Consider the following 25,459-nt stretch of genomic DNA (forward strand, 5'->3'; position numbering starts at 1 on the left):
CTTTCTAATCTTGCGACCAATCCTATCACGCCTGTCTCGTTGCGTACCAGATGTTTGTATTATTTTTTACTGGACAATCCTGCGAGAGAGGTGTCCTCCAGTGCTGCCTCCCAAGCGAGCCGTCAGTAGGGAGTTTGCCAGCAACCTGGGAAACTTGCGTTTAATAAGACGAGGCTGAATGTTGAGTCGTAGATGCACTTCTCAGTTATTCATTTCTGTGGCAGTTCAGTTCTGTGCTTATAGATCAGATCATTGCCGTCTTCAACGTAGGTAACAGTCTACCCGTTCGGATGCGCATCAATTGGAGTAAAACCACGTGATTCGTTTGTTCTCTCCTACTCAGATGTATCAACGAAACTCTTTAGACGATCTCGAGCAGCCGCCGGAGGTGGATGTGCAGTAGGTTCTGGATGCGAATTTTATTTATCTTTGATTCTTAGAATCAATCTAGTATCAATCATGTCATAGAATCAAAACACTCTTGTAGTCTTCTCCACCCGCTTAGATGAAGCAGTTGCTGCTCGGCGAGACAACAAACCCCAAAATCGCTGCCTGGACTTGAAGACCCAAAATTGTTAAGAGACTTTCGATATTGGCTGTAAATTTGCACATTCTTAGCTGCGTCAATTTCTTAGCTGTAGCTACCACAAGCCAGTCGCGTAAGCCACCTTCATCTTGAGATCCCGCGGACGACTATTCGCTATTCATAGGCCTTTGCTCTACCCAGGCTGAAGCTAAAGAGTGAGAACTCGTCTCCACCTCCACCCACGGAGCTTATGTGCCTCTCGCAAAGATAACACAGGTAAGGACAAAAATAGTTCACGTCGTCACTCCAATTTGCCCACCGAAACGCTCTACCTGGAGTTTATGAACAGCACAGCTTGCACCAACAAAAAAAAAGGTCAATGCGAGCAGTATTTAATGTTTCGACCAAGATTCTGATTTCATTCAATCTTTGTGCTATAAAAGACTAAACCAATTGACAAGCCCTCTCACTTCATTCACCAACAACGGTCCAATTCTTTATAGCACCCAGTCTTGTCAGTATCCCTAGACTCTAGAGGCACAACTTCAAGGTCGGGCCGCCTTGACAATGAAGATTCCCACAACACGGAGGCTCGAAAGGCAAGCCGCATGGAGCTAGAAAGACAGCACTTCAGTCATCTATTCATTTCGAAGGAGACAGTAAGGTCAGGGCAAATACCAGCTTGTCCTAGGCAGCCCAATTCTTTCGGTCCGTCCCCTCTAAAGAGGTCGCCTGCAGTTGTCTGTTTAGAGTGTCCGACATCCTGAGATTGAAGTCAGTCTTGTTGACCAGGTAGCTGAAGCTCAACGTTGGATTGATAGTGACGAGACTCTGGAGAGTGTGAGAGAGACAAACCGAGACTTGGATGACGACGTTTACGTCTGGTCGGGGAAGAGCAACTCCCTTGGCGACGTATATGGCTGAAGCCAGCGCAGTGAGAATGGAGATAGTATGCATGATAGCTAGGTGCTAAAGGTGGCGGTGATAAGTGCTGGAAACAAGAGATGCAAAGTGATTTGGAAAGAAGATTATTGTTGTGGGGTGTTTGATCACGAATATATAGTAATCAATTGACTTATGCCAAAAGTTCAAATGAGAATTGGAGCTTTAGCACAACTGTTTGCACTCAATACTACGACGTAACACATCTTCTCAAGTAGGAGATTTCAGAGAATGTCCAGGCCGTACAGAGAAGTACAAAGGAAACTGTATAATTGGAACGTGGAGAATCGCAAGATTGGTTAAATGAGGATCTGCATTGTATACTTTTGAGAGTAACCATAACAGTTCCATTAAGGGATTCCCACTTTTTCTTCTAGGACAGTGTAACTTCATGCAGAGTTTCGAACAAGTGACGCGTTGAAGCTTCAACGAAGGAAATTTCCCTCGGAATTAGAAGCTATGATGGTTCGGCGACAGTTGTTGAGGGCGAATAGAGCGTCACCATGACTGCGTAGATTGTTCAGCTAATATTACCATCGAAGGTACCTCTGTACTCGCCGAGTATCTTTGGATAAAATGCTCTTTTGTTTCACTTTATTGTATAGCTGTCATGGAATTCCAACCTGTCATCTGGGAGATCTATCTCTGGCGAGTCGCAGAGTCGCCGACAGTGGTGTAACAACACGAAAAACAGTGTCACACTGCTTCCAGAGAGACGAAGCGGAGACTGACGGTTGCGGAGGCCGAGCAAGCAGTATTCGGGAGTTGAGGTTGAAGATTTCCGTAGAAGCAGTCCTATGTGTCTGATCTGCTTCTTTCAATTCAGTACCGACTCTCGCATTGCCTGTCTTTCCAGAATCTCCCACGCACTTTTTGCTTATTGTGTGGTATATTTCGGCTCCCATATCCGGCCCAGCTAACCTGCCAGCGCCTTTTCAATCAACGTTTTGCTCGTGTCTGACATTGGGATCTGTAGTGCCAGTTCATGTCCCCTATCACTCATCTTGCCCCAAGTCTTCCTCAGAATATCAATTATCTTCTGCTCATCGTGTCCCTTCTCGAATGCCTCGAATTGGTCATCCAGAAATACCAAGCAGGCTACATCTTCCAGTATCTGTGTCTCCTCATTCTTCTTTAAATCCTCCTTCCGTATCAATTTTGCTACTTCTTCTGCCTCCTCTGTCGTGAAATTACATCCCACGCATATTGCAGCGGCGAGGTCTGCTTGTCGTTTTTTGAGGAAGCTCCGCCAGTTTAGGTAACCCGCTTTGGTCATCGGATAAGAGTCGCGACGAATTTCCCAGCGGCGGAAGTGTTGAGCTCGAATCGCGACTTTGAGGACAGGAGAAGCATCAGGGGCTCGCAGATCTAGGTATCGAGACATCTGCTGAGCGTAGTGTAGTTCGTATGGGACATCTTTGCCGTCGACGATCGTTATATTTGGGTCTTGGGCATGGGCCTCATCAATCAAGGAGATGGCTGCTTGGTAATTTGTTGCTGCCATTGCGACTGGTGTGTGCCGATTGCTGAAATATTCCTTTAGAAGCCTGTCGTGTTCTCCTCAGTTGAGGAAATGTGCTTCTTATCGCGAAGTTTGCTGCTGCGGTGCTGCCAAATGGGTGAAGTTGGGGACGAGGGGCAGCTGTGAACCGCGGGAGATGGCGGGGTACGGTACAGTATTGACACGTGATCAACAGCAGTTCACATTGTTGGGATGGTTCTCGGGCTCGAGAGTGAGCCAAATTCATTGTTAGCTGTAGTATCCAAACGCAAAAACGAGCTTTGGGGGTAAGAATTCTAGATACATCTTGGCCGAATGCCAACTGTACAAAGTTGGTCTCTGTTCAGCTGAAGTAGAAGAAAGGTAATTTGCGGATTACGTTCGCCGATAATAGCCAACCATCGCAATTTATAACCACAAACATAATTCTCTTCATTGAAGCTTATCAAGTATTCGATGGTCCATATGCCTACGCTCCTGCTGTACTTTGAACCTCGTTGAGTTATCTAGGTTCGCCTTTACTTTAGCGAGATGAAGCTAAAAGTAAACAGTACTTGCGATCAATAGGAAAACCACCAAATGACTACCACGAAGCTGTAATACAGAGCGCCCCCATAAATGATGATACAGACCCCAAGGATCAAGAGAAAAGTATACACCATCTTCCAACATTGAACCAGGCCCTACCATGAAAATCCGCACAACGCTCCCTCCAAGTCTACATCGTCCTCACCTCCATCTTCCATAGTACGTCGCCCTAAGATCATGTACTCTCCCGACTCTTCTGAGCTTCTCTTCCCTACTTCTCAGATTCATTACCTTACCAACCCTCCTCAACCTTCCATCCCAGAAATGTCTTTTCCGCTCCGATCGTCCCTCCCGTCTCTCATGCCTATCATATCTCTCACGGCTGATATATTTTCCCGACCTCGGGTCCAACATCAGATCATCTGGAGCCCAGTCTCCCAACTGAAAGCAAAGAGGAACGTTTCCGTCTGCTTGTTCGTAAAGGGAAACATTCTTGTGCATATACCTATGGGATGGGTAGAGGTGTCTGCTGGAAAGTCCGAGGCAAGCTGACGAGACGGGATCGAGGTGATCGAAGACTGACAGTTTGATATCATTGGGGAGACTGGTAATATTCGTTCGGCCTGCGGTATCAGGGTAGTGAGTCGGATATGGTGGATCTGCATTCTGGCGTTAGGGACAATTTGTCAGGCCAGTGAGTTTACCTACCTCGATATCTATTTCGGTAAGAAGACGGAGCGTACTCGTACTCAACGGGTCTACTCGATCTGTGCCTTCGGCTGGACTTGCGCCTTATCTCATAATCGTAATTCCATGCCATCGTGAACTTCTTTAAATGAGGATTCGGTAGAAGTCTTGATCTTGTATAATATTAGTTCAGCTCGGGAGTTTCCTGGTTACGGTTCACCAGGAAAAGAAAGAAATAATGTGCTTCAGCTTCTTGATATCCATAGAGAATAGATTAGCTGATCATGCACATGCGAAGGAGGTCGTTGTGACAGCGATCATTTACTTGAAGGTCTTGCTTCTTCTTGTGTGCCTGTCATCAGAAACCAACGTTGAGGCATTCTGGGGTTTGGTAAACAACTGGTCAATCACCTTTCCCTGCTGAGATAGCTATGATGTGAGCACCTGATAAACTTTTCGAAAGGCATTGTTATTTCTGGCAACTCCACTTCAGTGAGTTTCAGAGATAATTCTGCTGTCAGCGACTCTCCAAGTACCTGCAAGTCAGCTCCCGTTTTCTTGACGTGCTGTGGTACACCATGCAACCAACAACAATCGAACACTGCTTCGTGACCACAATCAGCCTCAATCGCAGTCATTTAACAGTTACTGTTTGTAAGGTCAGCTCTCTCTGGCTCTGATCCGCTGTGAGTTCCTCGTGATCAGCACGTCAGCAGCCAACTGAGACTGCTCGTGATCCTCCACGTGACTAAACAATCAGGCACAGTAAGTACCTAGATAGAGGTCGAGCGCCCAGCATAGTGAATATTCCTGATCACTGTTTGAAATCGTTCGATATTACCTATAACATAGAGTAAATGGTGGAGATACAGCATCAGCTCGAGATGCGGAGTGCTCCTGAACTGCAGCGGCTGAAGGGTTCCACGACTGTCGCTTAGCCTTGATTTGATCCCAAGACTCTGAATCACGAGAGGCGTGCAGAAAGATCTGGAGCTCTTTGAACCTCATGTTATTTAGTCCTTGCATTTTCAAGATGATCCTCATAACTTCTTGGTCTTGATCGTCAGAGCGTCCCGGACACGAATGTAGGCTGTTTCCATTTGTACGTGACGGCTTGGCATCATACTGGCTGCAATGATGAAGATAGTCAGGAGATGCCCATGATTCATTAACGGCATCAAAAAAACTGGACTTTGAACGTATGATGACAGAATCCATTTGGTTCTGAGACTCAAAGAATAATGAACAATCTGTTCCTCGCCTGACAAAAACAGCTGAAAAACAAGAACAAATCATCAGGTTTGAAATATCAATGACAAGTTCGATATTGTGTGCTAACAGACTTCCATTTTTTCTCTATCCAAGATTTATCCACCAGTTACCTCAATAATCTCAAACACTCGCAGCGTTGCTTTTGATCACTTCGATCGACTCCCAAGGGCTGTACCCAAAATGTGTGAAATCCCAGACTGTGGATGATAAATATATAAAATAGACAAGGAAAATAGCTCGATTGTTTTTTGCCAAGATGAACCCACAGATAACACAGTAAATATCCTCAGTAAGAACATCTACCACAGTACCCGCAGTCGTCTACACTACAAGCAGTGAAATCGTCACCGCGAGCAGAGCGAGAGGACGATCGCGACCAATCCTCGTCTCGGGAGTCAGAAAAGTCATCATTGTAGTAGACCGGTTCCTCGATAAGAAGTTCCTTCTTGTCCGTGCTAACTGATTGCAAGGCTGCGCCAGGTCGTAGGTCGGTGTTCGACTTTTGCTTTGGCTCATTACCCAAACCCAGTGAGTCATTCTCTTGTGCACATGGCTCAGACTTAACCACTTCCAAATAAAGGTCTGCTGTAGTCGAAATAGGTGAGTTCGGGTTTTGGCTGGCAGAATTCGTCGGAAGGTCGATATTCCATGCAGGACGTGCCACGTTGGCCCGCCAGTGATGTAGGTTGAGGGGATTCTTCTGGTAGACATTGCCCTCGAAGAACATATCGTGAATAGTACATTTGAAATTTTTGTACCTTTTGAAGGTCAGCTTGGATCAAGCATGGTCACTGATAGATGGTGGGAGGGAAAGTCTTTAGAGCAACATACTTGTTGAGTTTCTCGAAGTTGGCGTCGATGATGTCTTGCTCCGTAATTTCGGAGAAATCTGCCTCCATCGTAGAAGAGTTGACAAATTTGAAGTATTTCTTCCAGTCCAAAGCACCGTAATTTTTTTAACGAACAACTTGGATCGCATAAGCCGAGGTATTGAGTGGGGATGCAGTCGCCTCTGAAACTGTGGACGAAGAACCAGCAGGAGAGCTCGACCACTTCAGAAAGACAGTGAACTTCGGTTCACGGTCTACTTTCTTCGGTTTGTACGGTTTGATAGTAGAGAAGCAGAAGATAGTCGACATGTTGTTGGCCGTTATTCTGAAATTTTGTATTGTGGTGTGAAGGTGGGGGACGAGGTCAGAAAGAATGGCTTACTGTGTGGCGAAGGGAATAGAAGAATTGTTTGTGGTAGATGGTGCTTCTCTCTCTGATTTATAGAATTCCTGAAAAGAATGATCTTTCTCTCATTTTGGATCTGAACACAAGTCGTGCATCTAATCGGAGTTCCATGCTGGGGAATGTAGAGCTGGTCTAGTGGCTTGAGGAAGCAATCTCATTGGAAGAGATGTGCGCTGAACATGACAAGTCCCTTCTGCTCCCAAGATTCGTCTGATGGCAGTTCGTTCTGCCAGTCAGATTGTTCATGATGCAAAATTTGGAGCTAAAATCGAGGCCTACCATCAATTGCAAGGTGCTGATGCGTCAACGAACAGGCGACCCAAGACGCTAAAAATGGGGTCTACAAAGAAGGTGTAAGCACTCAGCTATCCATTTGATTGGGACAGAATGAACTTTTAAGGCGGCGGGCAGCATAGGATTTCACGAAGCTGGAACACTTTCTGTTACTGTCACAATTTCAAGCTTCTTCAGAGTTTGTGCGCAATAGTCCTGACATGGCTGAATCAAAAAGCCTATCCTCTGAGGCGTTATACTCGTACCTTCTCTGTAGCCCTTCTAAGTTCGTCCATAATCTGCTCAAATTTGTTCCTGGTCGAAACGAATTCGTTGAGGCATGACGCTGTTTTGTGGCGCCGCTTTCAAATGGATCTGGGGTCTGGGCCACCTATAAAGGCACCTGCCCACCTCACCCGTGAGGACTCTCCTTCTTCCTTCACTGCGCTGCACAGTCTCTGGAAGACTCCTCATTCTTTTGTTCCCTTTCTTGCGGCCAGTCACCCTTCTCTGCCCCCTTGCTGGACATCGGGCTTTTCTCTCTTCCTTGTAGAGGAGAGCCCCCCATTCGACTCGCATAGAGGATCTTTTCAGTACCAATCAGGCGGGTTTCAACGAAGAACAACACTATCCATCTATCATCGACCCTCGCCTCCTTGACATCCGTTACGTTCCCTCTCCCGAACCTCAGCAAGGCTTGAATCTCCAAGAAGAAGCTTTACCACTCCAAACTCAACTGTCCTACTTTCCAGAAGTCCAAGATTCACTTCCATCATCTCCAACTGGAGCCTCTTTTCACAACAATAGCCCATCAGATGATTTTCAGTCACCACCTGAGTTTGAAAACTCACCACATGGGCCAGGTGTCCCACAACTCACCTGTAAGGAAAAAGACTGCAATCGTAGCTTCTCCAAGCCTTATCAATTAAAGTAAGCTGAGATATGCAGCCAATCATTCAAATCATTTTTTCGGTGCTAACAAACCTTGAGCCGTCATCTCAAAGCCCACGAGCGGCCCTTCAAATGCCTCCAACCAGGCTGCCCAAGCCGTGGCTTCCGGTACCGAAAAGATCTCACTCGCCATACTCGAGAGCAGCACTCTGAACAGAGTCAAAGCGGTGTCCGGGAGTTCTTTTGCCCACATATTTGGTGTAACTATTCTCAAGAGTCAGGCAAGAAACGGTTTGCTAGAGCGGATCAGCGAGCGCGGCACTTGAAAACCCACACGAAGGGCAGTGGATTGAAGGATGACGGAATGCTCGGATGAAGAATATGATAAAAGGAATCATCATGTTCCTTCAGATGCCTTTTTGCTTCCTCCTTATTTTTGCGTGATCAACTTCGCCTAGTCACATTACCCACATAGGTCAGCGATCTCAGCCCGATATCCAGTAAAAATTTTGTCACGAAGAATTCCTTGACCCTTATATGACGATTGGTTGAGCTTACACCTAGAATAGTCATTTATTCTCATTATCGTAGTTTCATGTTGCTTCCTGCTTCCATCTTGTCCTCGCAGCAATACCCCCAATCCGCGTGCTCCTAAATCCGTGTACCAAGTTTATTGATCCAACCAACATGAGAGCTTAGTTTGGCGACCTTTATTATCTAGGCAGATAGTACGTGCGAGTGAGTGACTATCCCCGAAGCTGCCCCTCGGAGCACACTATTTCCAGGGGCTGAAGCTAGAGCACACACCCTGTAGTGCAGATATCCTCCAGAATCGTGGCGCCTCGCTCCGGAACTGCGCCCTACAAACAGTGTATTTACAGTAGCTTAGGGGACATGAGGCGTTGCCTCGCTGTGAGACGGCCATGTTGATCAACGACTCGGCTAAATAGGGGTCGCCCCACAGACCTAACACCGAAGCGAGAAAATTCTCCCCACACGTCAACATAGCCAGACAGGCCATCTCCTTGTAAAGATTGGGTAGGACTTGCAACAATAGTGTTGTCAGATGCTGAACCGCCCGTTTCCTCGTTTCTAGTATGCAAGGCATCTGCAACCAACTCGATTATTTCGTGGCTATTTGCTTGTAAGTATAAAGATTTGTGGTGTCGGCTTGTTGTTGCCCGGGCAGGAGTTTTAATGCGCTTCATAACTAGATTGTGAAATTGATGATCATATCAATGAACCCTTGGATAAATACTAAGAAGAAGCTTCACCACGTGTGCTGTCGTGCCCCACTTAGTTGCCTCTGGGTTTGAAACATGGATGGCAGCTTTGAGGGCTTTGCTGTGGCTTCACAGTTTTCCTTGCGAATGCAACCCCACATCTTGTGACTTGTGCAATAATCTGTTAATTTAAGATACAAGCTTTCACACTCCGGCAGTTGATCTGGAAGGTACAGATTATTGTTTGATGTGTATCCAACCAATCAAAGAGACCATGCCCCCCAGAGTTATCAATTACCCGGTAATGTTCGTGCATCGGCAGTTGCTGTCGATGGAGGCGATCAAGTCAATGACAATCGATGTGGAAGATTGCACTGCTTCTGCTTTGTCTTTCCATACCAGTGGCAACAGTTTTGAATTATATAGTCATAGGCTGCCACTTGTGTCTATCCCGCCGTTCATTTCGCATTCTCCCCGCGACTGTTGTCAAGGCTGAACTAAACATGCATTTGAGCTCTCTTCTAGCTCTTGCATTTTGTGTGCATGGAGCACTATCTCAAGCCATGCTCCGATTCGCTTGCTCTCAACTAGTTGTGGAGCGTCTCGATCCCATTGGTAACCCTGGACTGTTACCTTCGACTCATCTCCATCAGATTGCCGGCGGAAACTCCTTCAATGCCTCAATGGATGCCGGTGCGCACGATACAGTTGGACTATCTACTTGCACTTCTTGTACCTTCAGCGAAGATTTTTCCAACTACTGGACAGCGGTTTTATATTTCAGAGCTCGTAATGGAACGTACAAACGGGTGCCACAGATGGCAAACCAGGGGTTAACGCAACAAGGTGGATTGACTGTGTATTATATTCCTCCTTACGATGGAAAGTCGAAGGTCACCGCTTTCAAACCTGTGAGTTTCTCAAAACAATTCCAACTGACTGGCATACTAATAGATCCAAGGGGTTCCGCATGCTGGTTGGAGATCCGATGGTCCGTTCGGCGTCTGCTGCACCGAAGGGTGTTTGTCATCGTTGTTTTGGAAAGAATCAACAGCCGTTTGGCAGTGCCCCCTGTACAGGCGCTGATACATCGGAACTTCCAAGAGGAACATGTCTTGGAGGGATCCGCGAGACGATCATGTTCCCAACGTAAGACATTCTATCCCTTACCCTGCAATGAAATGCGATCTTGGGATAGAATACCAGAACTTCACTGACATTGATAACACAGCTGCTGGGACGGCAAGAATCTGGACTCACCAGACCATCGAACACATGTGGCATATCCTAGTAGCGGTACATTTGAATCAGGTGGACCCTGTCCTGCAACACACCCTGTCAAGCTCCCTCAAGTCATGTTTGAAGTCATGTGGGACACCAGCCAGTTCAATGACAAGTCCATCTGGCCCGCTGATGGATCCCAACCATTCGTCTATTCAATGGGGGATGCGTAAGTATACTCCCCAACTTTAAAGGCGTTTACTAAAGAATATTGCAGCACCGGATATGGAAATCACGGTGACTACCTCTTCGGATGGAAAGGCGATAGTTTGCAGAAAGCTTTGGATGCGAGGTGCAATCTTGACAAATGCGCCCAAACACCTTCTCAGTCGGCGGCGAACGCTATCAAGTGCCAGAAGAAATCCCCTATTAACGAACCAGTTGATGGATGTAAGTCGCAAATGTATCAATTTCAGTTCATGCAGTTCTGACATAATGATTAGGGCTTACCACACTTCCTGGGAACGTTCCAGTCACATAATAGCAGCTGCTGACCCGACTTCTGCGGCTTTTGAGGCACAAACTAAGGTTGTGGAATTTGGATCTATTTCGAAAATGATGATTGAACTCTTTGCATCTCAATCCCTTGCAGTCAAGTTGTTTTTTGATGTCAACATATGTAATGTCTCGATCACTGAACTTGAGCGACAAGTCTGGAACAACTCTTCCTAATTTATAGCATATCCAGATTTTTAGAAGATATGAGGTCTCATTTTCCACAGCTTTTCAAGCAAAATATGATTCCAGTGCCAAAACCTAGATCCATTGTTAATAGGTGACTACCGAGGTGACTCAGGCGAGTTTCGCTTCTCATTAGTTACTTGACACCGCGTAAGAATCAGCTGTAGTTACCATACAATATTCACAGGGTACTGCTCGTTAAAGAAAATCACCATATTAGGAAACCCATTGCCGTCTTCGGGGGGCGCAATATTGAAGAGATGAACGTAAGTACAGAGTAAGGCATCCTTCTCTGACGAAAATTGATAATCTGATTGGAGGATATATCACTCATTCAGCTGACTCGTTCGACCTTGAAAGACTGTTGATAGATTCAAAGGCTTGAATGCATTATTAACTTATTATTGAAGGCGAAGATCTCTCTGAAAAATTCCTACAGCCTGAATCTCTCTGCTCGCTTCCCCTTCCTGATAGCATTCACTTCCTCAGCCCAAGCATTCTGCCTAGCAGCAGCAGCCTCAGCCTCCGTCTGGTTGACGGTAATATTCTCATATACGCTCAGTTTTGAATGAGCCTCAAATGGAATTGCAAAGACATTGGGCGTGCCCAAAACGTTCTCCGGCTTGGGACGCGCAGCTGGAGAAATTGTCTTCGCTGCTCCGGTGCTGATGATAGCGCTGTCAGACCACCGACGAGTGCAGACTCCTCCTGGAGTCATTGAATCTCCTTGAAATTGATTATAAGTGGTGATTTGGTTGAGGAAACAATGCCATGTCCAACCAAAGGCAGGATCCAAGCCACCGGGGTTCACATTCTGGAAGAGAGAAACAACACCGATTTGTGCGAAAGCTTCAACAGCGTCTTCAGTAATGTTAGCATTTGAAAGAATGAGCTCCGAGAGAAGGGTACGAACTGGAATTGGCGTAGTTGTCCGTTACACAAGTATCCTTTCGGAGGGCGTCAAGCCACTCAGTTCTGCCGCTGGCTTGGAAGCCATTCTTGTAGAAATCGACTGCGTGACCAATCTCATGCTGAAACACTCCAATGCTGCCAGCTGCCGTGCCTTTGAACACGACTATGGCATTTGACATGTATGCAGAACTTGGACCAGGAATTGCAACCACATGCTGAACCCACTGTCGCTCCTTGACAGGGATTCGTCCAAAGATGTCAACCATAGCTGCTTGGCTATACCTCGTTAGTACTTCATTTTTGGGGTCGGTGAAGCTGACAAAAATACCTGACTGGAGAATCGCGATGCTATTGGCAGTAGTGGTAAGACTTTTGTTTTGTGGTGGAATTCCGCTCTGTACTTACTCTACAGAATGCCCAACCGTTGAAGCAATCTTCGTATTTGACGTAGAAAACTTCAAAGTCCCTGAGATTAAGCTTCGGGGTTTCTCCATTTGCCGTATCAGCGCATCGCTGTGGAATAGTACCTGCAGCCCATGGTATTATTTGACTTGGAACTGGAGCTAAATTCTTCCAAAAACTTGGTTCAATCAACGGAGACATGCTGTTTCCCCATAGCGTCGGCTTTCCAAGGTTCTGGGCTGAGACAATACTGCCAAAAGTGACTGCTGCTAGCCCAAAAAGCTTGCTGAAATTGAAACCAACCATGATTTGCCGAAGGGAATTCAGCGTGAGGAGAGTTGCTGTTGAGTAAGGGTAGGGTGGTGGGATGAGAAGAGAAGAAGAGAGGGAATTCGGGGTCTTCTTATACTTGGACGTCGCCTACCCCTTTACTCTCGAAGTTGAGCGGTCAGCATTATTACGATGCAGCCCACTTCTAACTCCTTACAATCAGGAATAGTGGAGACCAGAACAGAATAAGGTCCAAGAAACAAGGGTATGTATATCTTGGAGGTAAACTTCAAGATGATAGGTCCAACTTCAACTTCATAGTAATTAGGGACCTAACGCAGCATAAAGAGCTGCTCGCATGGCAAACATCACTTTTACTCTGTTGACTGAGACGATAGAACGGTTACACCATGTGCATTGAATGAGAAGTCTCTCGGACTTGGCAACAGCCTGACATGAAGTGGCTAGGGGGTGGCAAGTTCCCGGAGCGAGACCATCGTGAATTCCGAGTGATCTTACCGTAAAAGTAGTTTAGGATAGCTATGGAGAGGTGGAGGAGAGAGAGAGGAAGCACCCCAAAGTAAGGTACTCTAAACTTTGAACGGACGGACTCCTCCATAGGCCGCAATCAAGGAAACTTGACGTGGATTCAGTAATTTCAGTATTACTGTGACGCTGAAAATCCACAAGCTATGTGGACCATTGTCATTTACAGCCACTACAATTATGCTGCTTTAGTACCAAGCTAAGCTCTAAACTTTAAGACACAGATATCTTTTGTGGATGTCTTGTTTACTTCTCTGTGATTCCACAAAACTTTTGGGCGAAAGGTCTAATCAAAAGACTTCTTGAATCCTGACTGCCTGGAAGCGGAAATTCAGTGGCTGTACCGCCGTCCAGAAGCTGACATTGGCAACATCCTATACAAGCATAGGAAAGAAGTAAGCACCAATCAGAGCAGTTGACTGAGCCGCGGCCACATGTAGTCAAGACGAGAAGGGAAAAGAGCTCGAATGACAAACCTTCAGGGTCCAATTTCACGATGAGGATTCCGCTTCTGGAGACTGTGCCTCTCATCCGCTTGCTTACTCGTTTAAGTTCACTTCAATTTACCGCCATGAACGCCATGTAAGCAAAGACATTAAGCGAGACTGTGGGATCCGAAAATGGCTACCAGATCGGCCACTGAATCTTGTCACGGTACCCTGCAGCACCACGAAAAGAGGTGGATATCCTTGTGCTGAGAGAGAGTCCCTTCTTGTTTGATCCTGACAGTACTGGATCAATTCCCGCTTACAGTTGCGGGGGCAGGTACCATGGAGGTGCTATGGTACAATTCAATTTCCGTGCCAGATTAATGGTATGCATTGGGAGTTTTGAATACAATCAATGACATAAAATGAATTTTAAAGGAATAGTAATGGATCAAACGGAACTTGGAAAGTAGCTCTCGCCAAGGCAATCCATTCGCCCAAGTAAAATAAACTCGGCACACCTGCTGATGCATTGATGGCTTGCATAGCATCGGTCGAATGCACTGCCTAAGCGTTCGTCCCAACTGCAATGTAACCGTCAGCCGCGATTTACATTCCCTTTCTGGAATAAAAATCCCCAATAGAGTGTCAGCGCTCAACTCCATGTCTTCGTGAAGCGAATAGCTGAGCACGAGATTAATTCTGAAAATAGGGAATAGAACCATTCTGTTTCACACTTCAACTTTCCGAGGACGAATCACGAGCGTGAAGAAACCACTGACCTAACCAGAAATCGCGGAGCTGCGGTCAGCAATTTACCGTTGTTCCTAGGACAAAAAGATCAGTCAGTGATTAATACCACTTTTCGCGCTAGGAGATTATCCGTTGTATTGTCTTTCAACGGTGCAATGAACTGGAATATTTTGAGTTGGATAGTGTGATCGCGAGCCTATTGTGTAAAGCATGATGGCAACCGTAAGATGAATTTCGCCCTTTCTGCACAGACTATTTCCACTGCTTAGCGCATCAAATCGTACAATAGTGTTACACTTCTCCAGCAAGACCTACAGCAGAGTTGGAACCACTTAGTATTACAGATCATACCAGCCTTCAGTTGAGTGCGGGGTAATGCGGGGTAGATACAGCATGCGAATCATCTGGAAATTAGCGAACATAATAGCAGTTCCGCGCCAGAAATTTAGCGAGATACACTCTGGAAGGCTGCTTCATCACTTAAATCCTACGAAACAACGACGTCTCGTAAGGTCACAAAAATAATCAAGAAGTGAAAAACAGCAGTCAATTTTGCGTTTTGAAATTATTATAATGGCTGCTGTTCATCACAAACTCGCATTATCTAATGAATCTAAGGACGGATGGGAGGAAAGAAAGAAGCGGGAATGGTGTACACCAAGCAGGAAGTTTTCAAGCATCTATTCAAAATTGAGATTTGCTTCGTTTCAACGACCTAGTATATAGCAACATAACAACACATCCAGCCAACCTCAACAAGTTACTCTTCACTACTATAATAGAGACCCGTCTCCCCTTTCAACCCAGCTACGAGGCCTGTCGTCTAGAAGAACTTGTGCAACATTCTCTTCCATGTTGGCCACGACGCAACCTCAGCACGATACGCATTAATAGCTTCCCAATCTAGCTCGCGACGACCGGTATCGACATCCATCTGGGCCGTGCGAAGCCAGCCCTCACGCTTCCAAAGGAAACCGATAGCCCAGAAGAAGAGAATAACTGGAACAGTCAGGAAAGCTCGGAAGAAACCTTCGGCATCATTGAGATCGCCATTATTTCCTGGTGGAGCAATAGCGACGAAAAACTGTTAATTCCAGTTAGTTTGAGTTGTCAATGTTTGGGGGCGAGAGGAGAAGCAAGGAACCGGAAGTAGGAGGAGAACTAGCGTACCTGAGCGATGAGAACGATGACGCAGAGACCGAGCCCAATCCAGGACCCAACAACACCAAACACTGCTCTGAAAGGGATTTCATCAACAGTGTGACCGTGATAAGCCCAAGCTCTGCGGAACCGGATATGGGCAAGGCAGATCGATCCCCAAGTAAACAGAGCGGCCAAAGCAGACAAGGAAAGAAGCCAGTTGAACACGACCTCTCCCTTCGCATCAAGATTGACATATGCTAGAGCTCCACAAATCAGAAGAACCAAAACAGAGGCCAGTGGACGACCAGATTTATCAACGTAAGTGAAGAGCTTCGGCGCATATCCTTCCTGAGCGAGAGCAGTAAGCGTGCGTGACCCTCCGTAAACGCAAGAGACGCCAATAGAAAGGACGGAGATAAGGATAACGACATTGAGGTAGTGATCGAAGCCATTGAGGCCTGCGTAGCGAGCAGCAAGCACGAATGGAGATGCGCCTTCGGCGTAAGGGTTCTCAGCACCAAGGAGGTTCTCGTCGTTGGACGCGACGAGAAGACCAACGAAGAAAAGACCGAGGATATAGAACAGGGTGATACGCCAGAAAACTTGTTTGATTGCACCTGGGAGAGCCTTGACGGGATTGCGCGATTCAGCGGCGGCGAGACCAACAACTTTTAAAATCACAGTTAGTCTTGTGATAAGACAATATTTAAGGGGCAGTGAAATACTAACGTTCAGTGCCAGCAAAGGAGAAAGCAGCTGTGACAAAGACGGCACAGAATCCCTTAAAACCATTTCGGAACGCGCCAGGATCGTGCCAGAGTCGTGCACCCCAGTACTCATCGTATCGACCACCTGAGGGACCACCACCCAAAACGAGGATGAGAGCGATGATCATAAAAATGACTATGATTGAGTCAGCGCATTGCACTGGTGTCCAGGTCGTTCTCTTGGAAATTGTTGATGAAGAGAAGCGAGATATGAAGACCTACCGATGGTGAAGAGCTTCAAACAAGACGACCAGAATTCTTCCTCAGCATATCCAAGAGTTCCGAAGATGTTAATCAAGATGATAGCGAGCCAGAAAACAGTAATCCAGACAGCGATGGAGACATCTCGAGCCCCTGGCCAGTACTGTAATGTCAAGCCGCACACTGTCAACTCTAGAGGTAAGACGATAGCCCACTACAGCATATTAGTACTGTTAACCTGTTATTGAAGGATTTTCTCACTTGGAATACGTAGTTCCAGCCCATTGCGAAACCCCATGATGGATCAATGAAGCGAGTTGAGTATGTGTAGAAGCCGCCGGAAACAGGATACATGACAGCGAGTTCACCAAGAGCGTAGACGACGTTGAACATCATGATACCGATGATACTGAAGTCGATGAGAAGAGATGCGGGACCCTGAGTTTTGAAATTAGCCTTTGTCCCGAACGACCTTTACGCTGCCATGTCGATGGTATCTGCTGATCTTCAAAAGGTTTGAGAGACAAGCTGGGCTACTTACACCAGTAGAAAGAGCGCCACCAGATCCAACGAAGAATCCGGCACCAATAGAGCCACCTGAAGTTCCAAAGTTAGCGATGATCTCCATCAACACAACAAGCACTTGTTTCTCCGATCAAAGACGACTTACCGATGGCGATCATATGCAAATGACGCTTCTTCATCGACCTATCAAGCTCCACAAGCCCGTGGCCATAACTGCGCTTTTTGAAGGACTCCAAATTGAGGCCGTTTCTGGTAAAGAAGTTCTCATGTCGGACAGTGCCGTCCCAAGTACTAGCTTCAGGTTGTTGTGCCGCTGGATTGGTGTGATCTAGTTTGGGAGAGCTTGTGGAAGAGTTATCAGGGCCGACACTCCCGAGCCCCTTCTCGTTATCAGTTGCGACAGGCAATCGGCTCGTCATGGTTAGCTCGGATTGTCGATAATATGAATTTGTGGAGTTGGTGAGAATTCGCTTGTGTCGCGTAAATAAAAGGGGTCGCTTAGGGTACAGTGACTTGACGAAGCGATCTTCCTCTCAGTTTGATCGGAAAAGACACGAGCGGAACGAGAAGATAGAAAATTTCCAGGGGAAACGCGACGTACTTAACAATTTTGCGACTCTTCTCCTCACCATTCTGCCCAGAATCCCAAGCCCGCGTCGAAGCGTGAACAGTGTTGCACAATTCCAGAATCACAAACTACAGTCAACGCCGAGAAGTGGGGTAAATTATTGCCATGCCTTGGTTCACAAGCAAGAACAAAGATAAGATGATGCTCTGGCCATTTGCAGTTGTTTCCAAAATAAACCCTCTTGGGTATCTTGGTTGTGTTCTTGACCTTCCATGCTCGTAAATGCTAAGTGGCCGGCGGAATCACTAGGTCTAACTAGGACCAGCTCGGCTGTGGCGCCGAGAAGTCGGATTGGGTTGGCCGACGTAAGAGGTGCGATCAACCTGATTATTAGCTAACAGACATTGGCGTGGAACGCACCAAGAATGTAAGCAATGACTTCCAGTGGTTCTTGAAGTAGGAACCCGTGCAATGGGAGACGAGGGCCGAGAGGCAAGGCTGTCATTAGTGCTCTTCCTCCACACGCTATCCTCGAGGCTACCCAATACCAAGATTAGCCAGGCATTTACTGTACCACTGTAGGGGTGGAGATTAGTCCTGTGATCAAGCTACATTTCAGAAAAATAGGGGAAGCTAAGATTTCGAAGTGCTGGCCAAGTAGAGCTGCGAATAAGGAAGGTACAAAGCATGGCCACATAAGCATAATCGAGCTCAAGGAAAGCCACTGGTCCTCGTTTGTTGCTGTGACCTAACTGCAAAAGTTACAAACCTCGTGATCTGATTTGTTGATATGCTTCCGGGTGCCAAGTCCATCAGACTTTGGCAGTGCCTTTCATGTGGCCACCCCCTTCAGTATACGAAGTCATGGCATGTAATAGCTGATAGTGGCAAATTGCAAGCCTGCGACCCAAGACCTGGGCAGTAATGAAGGCTTCTGGCACGAGATAACACAATTCTGGGGAAAGAAACCATGGAGAAGGCTACTGAAGTTAAGGTAGGAGACAAGGAGAGATAAGAGGTTCCGGCGGATCCGGTCATGAGCGCGCTGCGCTGGTTACCGAGAGCACAGAGTTCAGGGCAGGATGATCTTCATGCGAGACCTGGGTGCCGAGAACCGCTTTTGAAGCATTTGGAACCGACTTGCTAGGTCAAGTCGTCTCTATTGCGCTGCAAACCTAAATCCGAAACTCCCATAGAAGTCGGGCTCGAATCTTTTCCCCCGCTACTTCCCTTGGAGTATTTGGACATAGCGAGCATGGGTAGCTGTCACTTTAACCTAAGTCGAGGGTAAGCATCCTGAGCACTCTTTGACTTAACTTTAGCACTATAGGGATTCGCCCTGGCAACATAGTACCCTTGCGGCCTGATTTGGCTTTCTTATAAGCTGGTTGGAATGAAAGGGTTCCTTTAATTGACCGGTTATCTCAATTGAATACGTGCACATGTGAGTTGATTCTATGAGGCCAAAAAGGCCCAATCTCAATCTGTTAAGGCTCAGACAGCTCAAGGGATATAGAGAAAACACCGGCTGTCTCCCATGATCATTCTTGCGTAGTCCGTCTCTAGCTTGTATGATTATGCATCCAGGCTGTCGTGTCGCTGAATAATAACATTGAGGTATCTCAACTGGAACAAGCTACAGTCAGTTGCTCCTGAATGACACTTCTCTCTCCTGGTCCCAGAAGCTCGACAGGGCGCCTCTCTACTTCGGAACTTTCCAATCTTTCACATCTCGGCAAAGTACCCTGGAAGTTCACTCTCTCCGAGCTGCTATCTATTCGAAAAGGATTTACTTGACGCGCTCTAGAACCCCAGATTTTGTTAACTCAAAAGGCCTTTCTATGCTCTTGTGCTTATGTTCATCGCTATTTGTTTTCCTCGCCACCATTTGAAAAACTTCACGTAAAACATAATTGTTATTTGCCTAAGTGGTCAATTTTGAAATTAGATTCTCTGCTAGATAAGCTCCTCATCATCAGCCTTTTATTCTGGGCTTTCAAACGTTTGGACATTGACGAAGACTGAGCCGAATCCCATTTAAAAAGTACAAAGCAGTCAATCAAGAAAGGCACCTATATGCAACCAATATCTTCTCATTTTTCAAGATTTATATCTTCTTTGAACCACGGATGCTTCAATAGCTCCCCAGCCGAGGGTCTCTTTCGCGGGTCATACTGCATTATCTCCCTGATCACGGAGATGATAATAGAAGTCTGCTCTTCATCCACCTCATCCGATTTATTTTCCCTAAAGGACTTCTCCAGATCATCCGAAATATACGGTTCCTCCTCCTCGTCTTCCATGTCTTCAGTTGTAGCAGAACTAATTCTCTTCCCTCCTTCTCCAAAGTACTTCTTCGCTCGAGCCCACTCGGAGAACATGTGATCAGGCAACTTTCCGAGGACGTCTGTCATCATGAGTAAATGGTCGTCATCGATTTCCTCCTCTGTGGCGCCGTAAAGGTCTAGTGCGAAGAGTGAGGTTCCGGTCACGAATTCGAAGACCAAGCAGCCGAAACTCCAGATGTCTATGCTGGAAGTCAGAGGAAAGGAGGTCAAAATCAATTCAGGGGCACGGAGGCCTTTGGGTGTTACTGGCTTGGTTGGAGGGGATGAAGCGAAGAACGCTATTGCTTGTTAATGGAATTCCCTAGAGCTCTTACAGAGGGGTTTGACTTACCGGCACCAACGTCAGATACCTTGACCCCCAGTCCAGGCCCTGTGTCCACATATTTTTCGAGTGGCTGCGGTATTGCGAGGTATGCCGGTGCCCACTTATCATTCTTTCCATCCTTCCTCTCAAGCGGCTTAGAAATCTCACTTGGGCTGCGACCTTGCTCCAAAGTCTCCTCGGAGATATCATTCAGGTTTGCAATGGAAAACAATAAATTGCCTGGCTGTATGTCTCCATGCACGATACCTACCTGATGAAGAAAATCTAGGGCGATAAGAGTGTGCCGTAAAATGCGTTTAGCCATCCATAAGGGGTAACGAGCCACACGACCTTGTCGGTGAGGCAAGTTGCAAGGCAGGGTCTCGCGAATGCTCGCAGCTGTGCCGCCCATAGGTTCAAAGATTAGGCAGAGATGTGTCCCGTTTGGCCCTTTGTGGGTGAAGCTATCTAGCATGGAAATAATGTGTTCGGAGCCTGGGTAGCTGGCCGATAACTTGGCAATGTGCTCGAGGATGGGGAGTTCTTTGCTGGTGGGCGATTCCTTTGCTACGAGTACTTTTAAAGCGACGTAGCAAGCGAGACTGTGACGGGTAAGCGATTCGACTATGTAGATTGCGAGGATTGTACACAGAGGCAGCTTACTTTCTGTCAACGGCCAGCCAGACAGTAGAGAACGAGCCATAGCCAATTTTTCGAATAACCTTGTATCGGCCATCTTTGAACAGGTCTCCAAAATGAATAGGATGGAATCGCCCTGGACGGTATTCTTCTGCCCACTCTGTTGCTGTGCCGATCTGATGGAATCGGTGTTGTGAGGCATCAGATGGCAATTCTGCGGACGGCGTGGATGGAGAAGAGCTCATGGCTATCGCTAGGCCTGGGATCCTGGAGGATAGATGGCGACCTGAAGAAGAAGAACAGCGAGGTGTGGAGAAGTAGGCGACTGTGAAGAAACGCTGTGGGCTGAGGAAGTTCGCTGTAGCTAGGCGCAGACGACTAAGCACCATCCAAGGAAATTGCATGAGCATCGACTGATACAGGAATTCGGTGTAAGCGGGAACAGTGTTGTAGCCAGGTCAGATGAACGAGTTTCTGAAACGAAGGAACGTTTTATATGGGTGACAGAAATAACGCATGTATCCTGCAGGCGTTACAGTACAGAGTGTTTCTGCCAAAGCTAGTTCATCCCAAGGCGGTGAGCCTTCGCCTGACGGCCCGTCCCGCCTTCACGATTCAGCCCAACCCGATAATGCTAGGTGTATGAATAAGGCGAAGAAGCCGAGTCCCGAAAAGAGAAAGTTTATTGTCTAGTTTATAAGAATATCCTGCAGGCGGAGGACGGACCTGTTCTCGATCTGTCACTACCTTGAGGCGGTGAGATAAACCTTGCAGCCCGTTCCGGTGTTCGTCCTGCCTCTTCGAGACTTGTGGATAGCATAACGCAGAAGTGACAAGTCTTTTGAAGAGAAGGTGTGCTTGCTACTTTTACCAAATAACCTCCAGTCAAGAGACGGACCAGTTCTCAGCCCAGACTCTTGCCAGTGACGAATCAAATTAAACTGTAGAGGGTTTCACAATTGACACAATCAAAGCGGAACTCTGTCGAATCTCGTGACACACACATAGCTTGGTATCAACTAGGGTAAGTTAGCAAGTACGTACGTACTTCATACTTATGAAATGACTTTGATTTTTATGTATACTTTTAGACTAAGACCCCAGTAATAAAAGAGGCTTTTAACTTGTTAAATGTCCACTTTTACTCAACTCAACTCTCTAAAATGCGCAAAAGTACACGATTCGTACTTCGTAGTTTGACCTTTGAACATCAAACCTTGAAAATCAAAGTTTAGGGGTCCTAGCTGCGTATTTCAGAGGTTGGAATATACAAGTGTTTCTCAAGACACGGAGCTCTCTAAGCAACTTTTCTGAAGTCCACACTCGTGAACTCTATTGCTACCTCGCCCTAATATCAAGATAAGACGTGATGTTGGATACAGCTGCCAAGGTATTCAATTTCTCGAGTATGTGAATCGAGCAGTGTAATAACTAGATAAGATTAGATTAGAGTACTGCCTCCTACTCTAATCTAATCTAATCTTGTTAAGAAATCACTAATCTAAATCTAATCTAATCTACCAGGCTAGATCACTACTTAAGCAGTAGATGATAAATCTGTTACACTGGAATCGAGGAGTGGTCCTTCGCAGGTTGGAAAATCGACGCAGGTGTGCGTTAGCAAAAGCGGCATTTCTCATTCTGACTTTAACAGTCCCCGCAGCCGTGCGTTTGGAAACGCGGCATTTATCCTACTGATTTGAGAGTCGACGCATCCGTGCAGTTGCCAAACGCGCCATTTCTCCTACTGACTCGAGAGTCGACGCGGTCGGGCGTTGGCAGAATGTCTTACTGGCAAACTTTCTCGGCATTATTGGGGAATCAGACTGCTTTCTTCCATCTTCAAGTGAGCTAATGCATTGGTAGAATATATAAGATCTCTCAGTATTCATTCACCTACAGACATTTCAACATATCAATCCAACAGCATTACCTTATCACATTTCCACTTCCCGACTACCCTACCGCGCCACATTTCTCAACATCTCAACAAGATGGGGATCTCTGTTACTTTCGATCCTTCGACCATGTATAAGAAGAAACCAGCAATGAGAGCGAAAATTGTCAAGGCGGTTCAAGATGCGCCTGAAGCCCCAGATGGAGCTGTTTCGGCGACTGTTGTGTAAGTACATATCTTCTAGCCTTAGTCCGCACGTGAACTAATAGAAAGCAGGAACGGACCACACACAAGCCAGAGCGACTCTAGAGATCACATCACCGTTGATTACTATGATGGAAGTGGAAACAGACTCGAGGGGCGCAAGCATGTCTATATGTGAGCCAAGTATTGCGCTTCCAAGGGCGTGCGTGGACCCTACGACCTGAGAGATAACGAGAAGTACTGCGGGACCAGGAAATGGGGAACGGGGAAAAGGGAAACTAGAATTGGGGTCATTCTAGTTGAGAGACAAGTACTTTAGCCTCTCTACAAAGAAAAGCCATTCAACCCGAGAACATCTCTACCCCTCTCTTGAAAAGCTTTCGTTGTTTACTTTCGGTTATAGACACGCTCTTTGAAGTTAAGGAAGCATGTCCATATTTAGGAAACGGCATGTTAGACATTCTTTATACTAATATAAACATACCGTGACAAAGGAAATGCCCAATGCATAGCCTCACTCCCACCTCACCAGAGTCTCCACCCTCTTTCCCTTGATAAACATCGTGTACTTCTCAAGCCAAGTCATCATTGCCCAACAATCTTTTCCAAATAGCTCTTTTCCTCCTCTCCCTTCCCACTTTCCACCAACTCACAAACCACGGTTTCCACGGCCTCGGCTCCCTCTCTTCTTCGTTCCTTGCCCACTGATTCGCATGTGCAAGGTCTTCTGGGGACGCCTCAGACCGATTGTTCGTCTCCTGCCATATCCTAGTCACACCTGGATGTTCCCACCACCACGAGATCAAATCCCAATTGACATCTTTACACCCAGCAAGATAGTGAAGTGCAGTGTTCCCATGCACATCTTGTACTGCTAGATTCTGGATGCCTTGGCCCCAAAGATACTTCACCATCGCGGTTTGCTTGCTGAGGTCCTCTTCGCTTGAATCATCATCTGGTAGATATCCAGGACTTACGGAATATGGATGACGGGAGAAAACATCATTCTGAGCACGAAGATCTCGCGACTCGTTGATGGATTTACAGATTAGTTCGGAATGCCTCTGGACCTGAGAAGCATTGGCGGGCATGCACGTAATGTGCAGTAACGTATGACCGAGTGCTGTTTCGGCTGCATTGCGCAATGGTGTACGAGCACTGACATGTTTGAGTAGATCGATATCCAGTGTTGCGACAGCGAAGTGTAGGATATGTACTCCATAAACAGGAGTTCTGATCTCTAGATCAATATTAGGCTGCTGACAGAAGAAGTCAAATGCAGCTTTATCGAAAGCAGTGTGGTAGATGATCGTTGCCATAGCAGGTGTGAAGCAGCGAGTTGGATTGGCGAGGGGCATGGTGTTAGGATCAAATCCACACTCCAGTATACGCTCGAGCATTTGATAATCCTGAGTCTGGAGAGCAGCGTGTAGCGGACTTGATACGCTGAGGCTGCTTGATGTAGGATATTTCGGTACTTCAACCTGTGGCCTCATCCAAAAGCTGCGATCTGCCCCCGCTTCCATGAGCCGGTCGAATATCTCAACCGAGCCCGATCGTGCGGCTTCTACAAGGGAAGGCATCGATTCCCCGTGGCGATGATAATCTAACGGTACAAAGCCTTCTTCACACCAGAATGGCGCAACCCCCTCGTAGAATCTATCCTCGACTTCTTCTCGCGTCAGAGTAGACACCTGGGGAAGATCCATCAGGTGCAGCAAAGTGGCTCTTGTTGCTCCATCTCTTCGACCGCTTGATGGCACAGCTGGTCTGAATCGCAAGAACAGCGCAGCGTACATCTCTGATGCCCAGAGTGGAACTCCATTGGGATCAGCCCCAGCATTGAGAAGCATTTCAACGTTATCAGGCAGACGTGCTCGAATTGCTTCCATCAATGGAGATGTAATGCCTACCCCCTCTGGGCAGTATCTGATGCTGTGCGGTCCAAGATCTACAGAACAGAGGCCACCTGATCGCGTGGGAGGAGCTGAGCTTCTTGGTGCAGAATCATTCGCTCTATAGTAAGCCCGATTAGAAAGTGCAGGAGACCTGAGGCGCTCGTCCAGCGTCTCGTCGTTGCTTAACTCGAGAACAGCTCTCAAAATGCGATCATCGGGCTGTCGAGCTGCTCTCATTGATGGCCCCAGGTTAGCAACATCATAATCCTCCAAGTAATCGTCGAGTAATTGGAGGTCTTGCTGCGCTTCGGGATCACTCTGTCCCTCGGAGTCCATGTCCACAAGCACATCGATGTCTTTGTCGTGGATTGATTCATCTGCGAGTGTTACCGACGAGGCACGAGAGGAAGCCATGATTATTGTGGACTTACCGTCCGAGATGTAATTCGGGAATGTGACAATTGAAGTTGATGTACTGTTGTAGGATTAAAATGCTGAGAAAGTGAGGCTGTCGGATCGAGAGGGGTTGCTGCCTTGAGTCGCGGATCACGGCGAATCATGCACCAACACCGGCTTTGGTCATCGCTGTCGCCTCAACCACCAATCAACAATA

General features: G+C 46.8%; 8 protein-coding genes across 8 annotated transcripts; 2 read left to right on the forward strand and 6 right to left on the reverse strand.

Annotated features, from left to right (window-relative positions):
• Positions 1-2,384: 2,384 nt before the first annotated feature.
• ONS95_013386 (uncharacterized protein) lies at positions 2,385-2,972 on the reverse strand (the record flags this gene model as incomplete). The annotated part of the gene is made up of 1 exon (XM_058507032.1): positions 2,385-2,972. One exon carries the CDS (start codon positions 2,970-2,972, stop codon positions 2,385-2,387), a length of 588 nt encoding a protein of 195 aa, XP_058357763.1.
• Positions 2,973-5,742: 2,770 nt separating this feature from the next.
• Positions 5,743-6,355, reverse strand: ONS95_013387 (uncharacterized protein; the record flags this gene model as incomplete). The annotated part of the gene is made up of 2 exons (XM_058507033.1): positions 5,743-6,214; positions 6,288-6,355. 2 exons carry the CDS (start codon positions 6,353-6,355, stop codon positions 5,743-5,745), a joined length of 540 nt encoding a protein of 179 aa, XP_058357764.1.
• A 3,227-nt stretch (positions 6,356-9,582) lies between these two features.
• On the forward strand, positions 9,583-10,841 carry ONS95_013388 (uncharacterized protein; the record flags this gene model as incomplete). Its single annotated transcript, XM_058507034.1, has 5 exons — positions 9,583-9,990; positions 10,041-10,228; positions 10,311-10,529; positions 10,578-10,750; positions 10,804-10,841. 5 exons carry the CDS (start codon positions 9,583-9,585, stop codon positions 10,839-10,841), a joined length of 1,026 nt encoding a protein of 341 aa, XP_058357765.1.
• Positions 10,842-11,474: 633 nt separating this feature from the next.
• On the reverse strand, positions 11,475-12,219 carry ONS95_013389 (uncharacterized protein; the record flags this gene model as incomplete). Its single annotated transcript, XM_058507035.1, has 2 exons — positions 11,475-11,902; positions 11,955-12,219. 2 exons carry the CDS (start codon positions 12,217-12,219, stop codon positions 11,475-11,477), a joined length of 693 nt encoding a protein of 230 aa, XP_058357766.1.
• A 2,956-nt stretch (positions 12,220-15,175) lies between these two features.
• Positions 15,176-17,407, reverse strand: INDA1_3 (Amino-acid permease inda1; the record flags this gene model as incomplete). Its single annotated transcript, XM_058507036.1, has 7 exons — positions 15,176-15,436; positions 15,523-16,163; positions 16,225-16,398; positions 16,485-16,677; positions 16,725-16,901; positions 17,005-17,060; positions 17,134-17,407. 7 exons carry the CDS (start codon positions 17,405-17,407, stop codon positions 15,176-15,178), a joined length of 1,776 nt encoding a protein of 591 aa, XP_058357767.1.
• A 2,242-nt stretch (positions 17,408-19,649) lies between these two features.
• On the reverse strand, positions 19,650-21,092 carry ONS95_013391 (uncharacterized protein; the record flags this gene model as incomplete). The annotated part of the gene is made up of 3 exons (XM_058507037.1): positions 19,650-20,182; positions 20,236-20,810; positions 20,872-21,092. The coding sequence occupies 3 exons, from the start codon at positions 21,090-21,092 to the stop codon at positions 19,650-19,652; spliced, it is 1,329 nt and encodes a 442-aa protein (XP_058357768.1).
• A 1,668-nt stretch (positions 21,093-22,760) lies between these two features.
• Positions 22,761-23,299, forward strand: ONS95_013392 (uncharacterized protein). Its single transcript, XM_058507038.1, has 2 exons — positions 22,761-22,969; positions 23,021-23,299. The coding sequence occupies exons 1-2, from the start codon at positions 22,842-22,844 to the stop codon at positions 23,124-23,126; spliced, it is 234 nt and encodes a 77-aa protein (XP_058357769.1). The 5' UTR covers positions 22,761-22,841; the 3' UTR covers positions 23,127-23,299.
• An 86-nt stretch (positions 23,300-23,385) lies between these two features.
• ONS95_013393 (uncharacterized protein) lies at positions 23,386-25,378 on the reverse strand. The gene is made up of 2 exons (XM_058507039.1): positions 25,278-25,378; positions 23,386-25,223 (listed from the first exon to the last, which is right to left on the reverse strand). Exon 2 carries the CDS (start codon positions 25,180-25,182, stop codon positions 23,521-23,523), a length of 1,662 nt encoding a protein of 553 aa, XP_058357770.1. The 5' UTR covers positions 25,183-25,223; positions 25,278-25,378; the 3' UTR covers positions 23,386-23,520.
• Positions 25,379-25,459: the final 81 nt, after the last annotated feature.

Source organism: Cadophora gregata, assembly GCF_030347475.1.
Source record: "Cadophora gregata isolate MNR1 chromosome Unknown scaffold_7, whole genome shotgun sequence".
Classification (NCBI taxonomy): domain Eukaryota; kingdom Fungi; phylum Ascomycota; class Leotiomycetes; order Helotiales; family Ploettnerulaceae; genus Cadophora; species Cadophora gregata.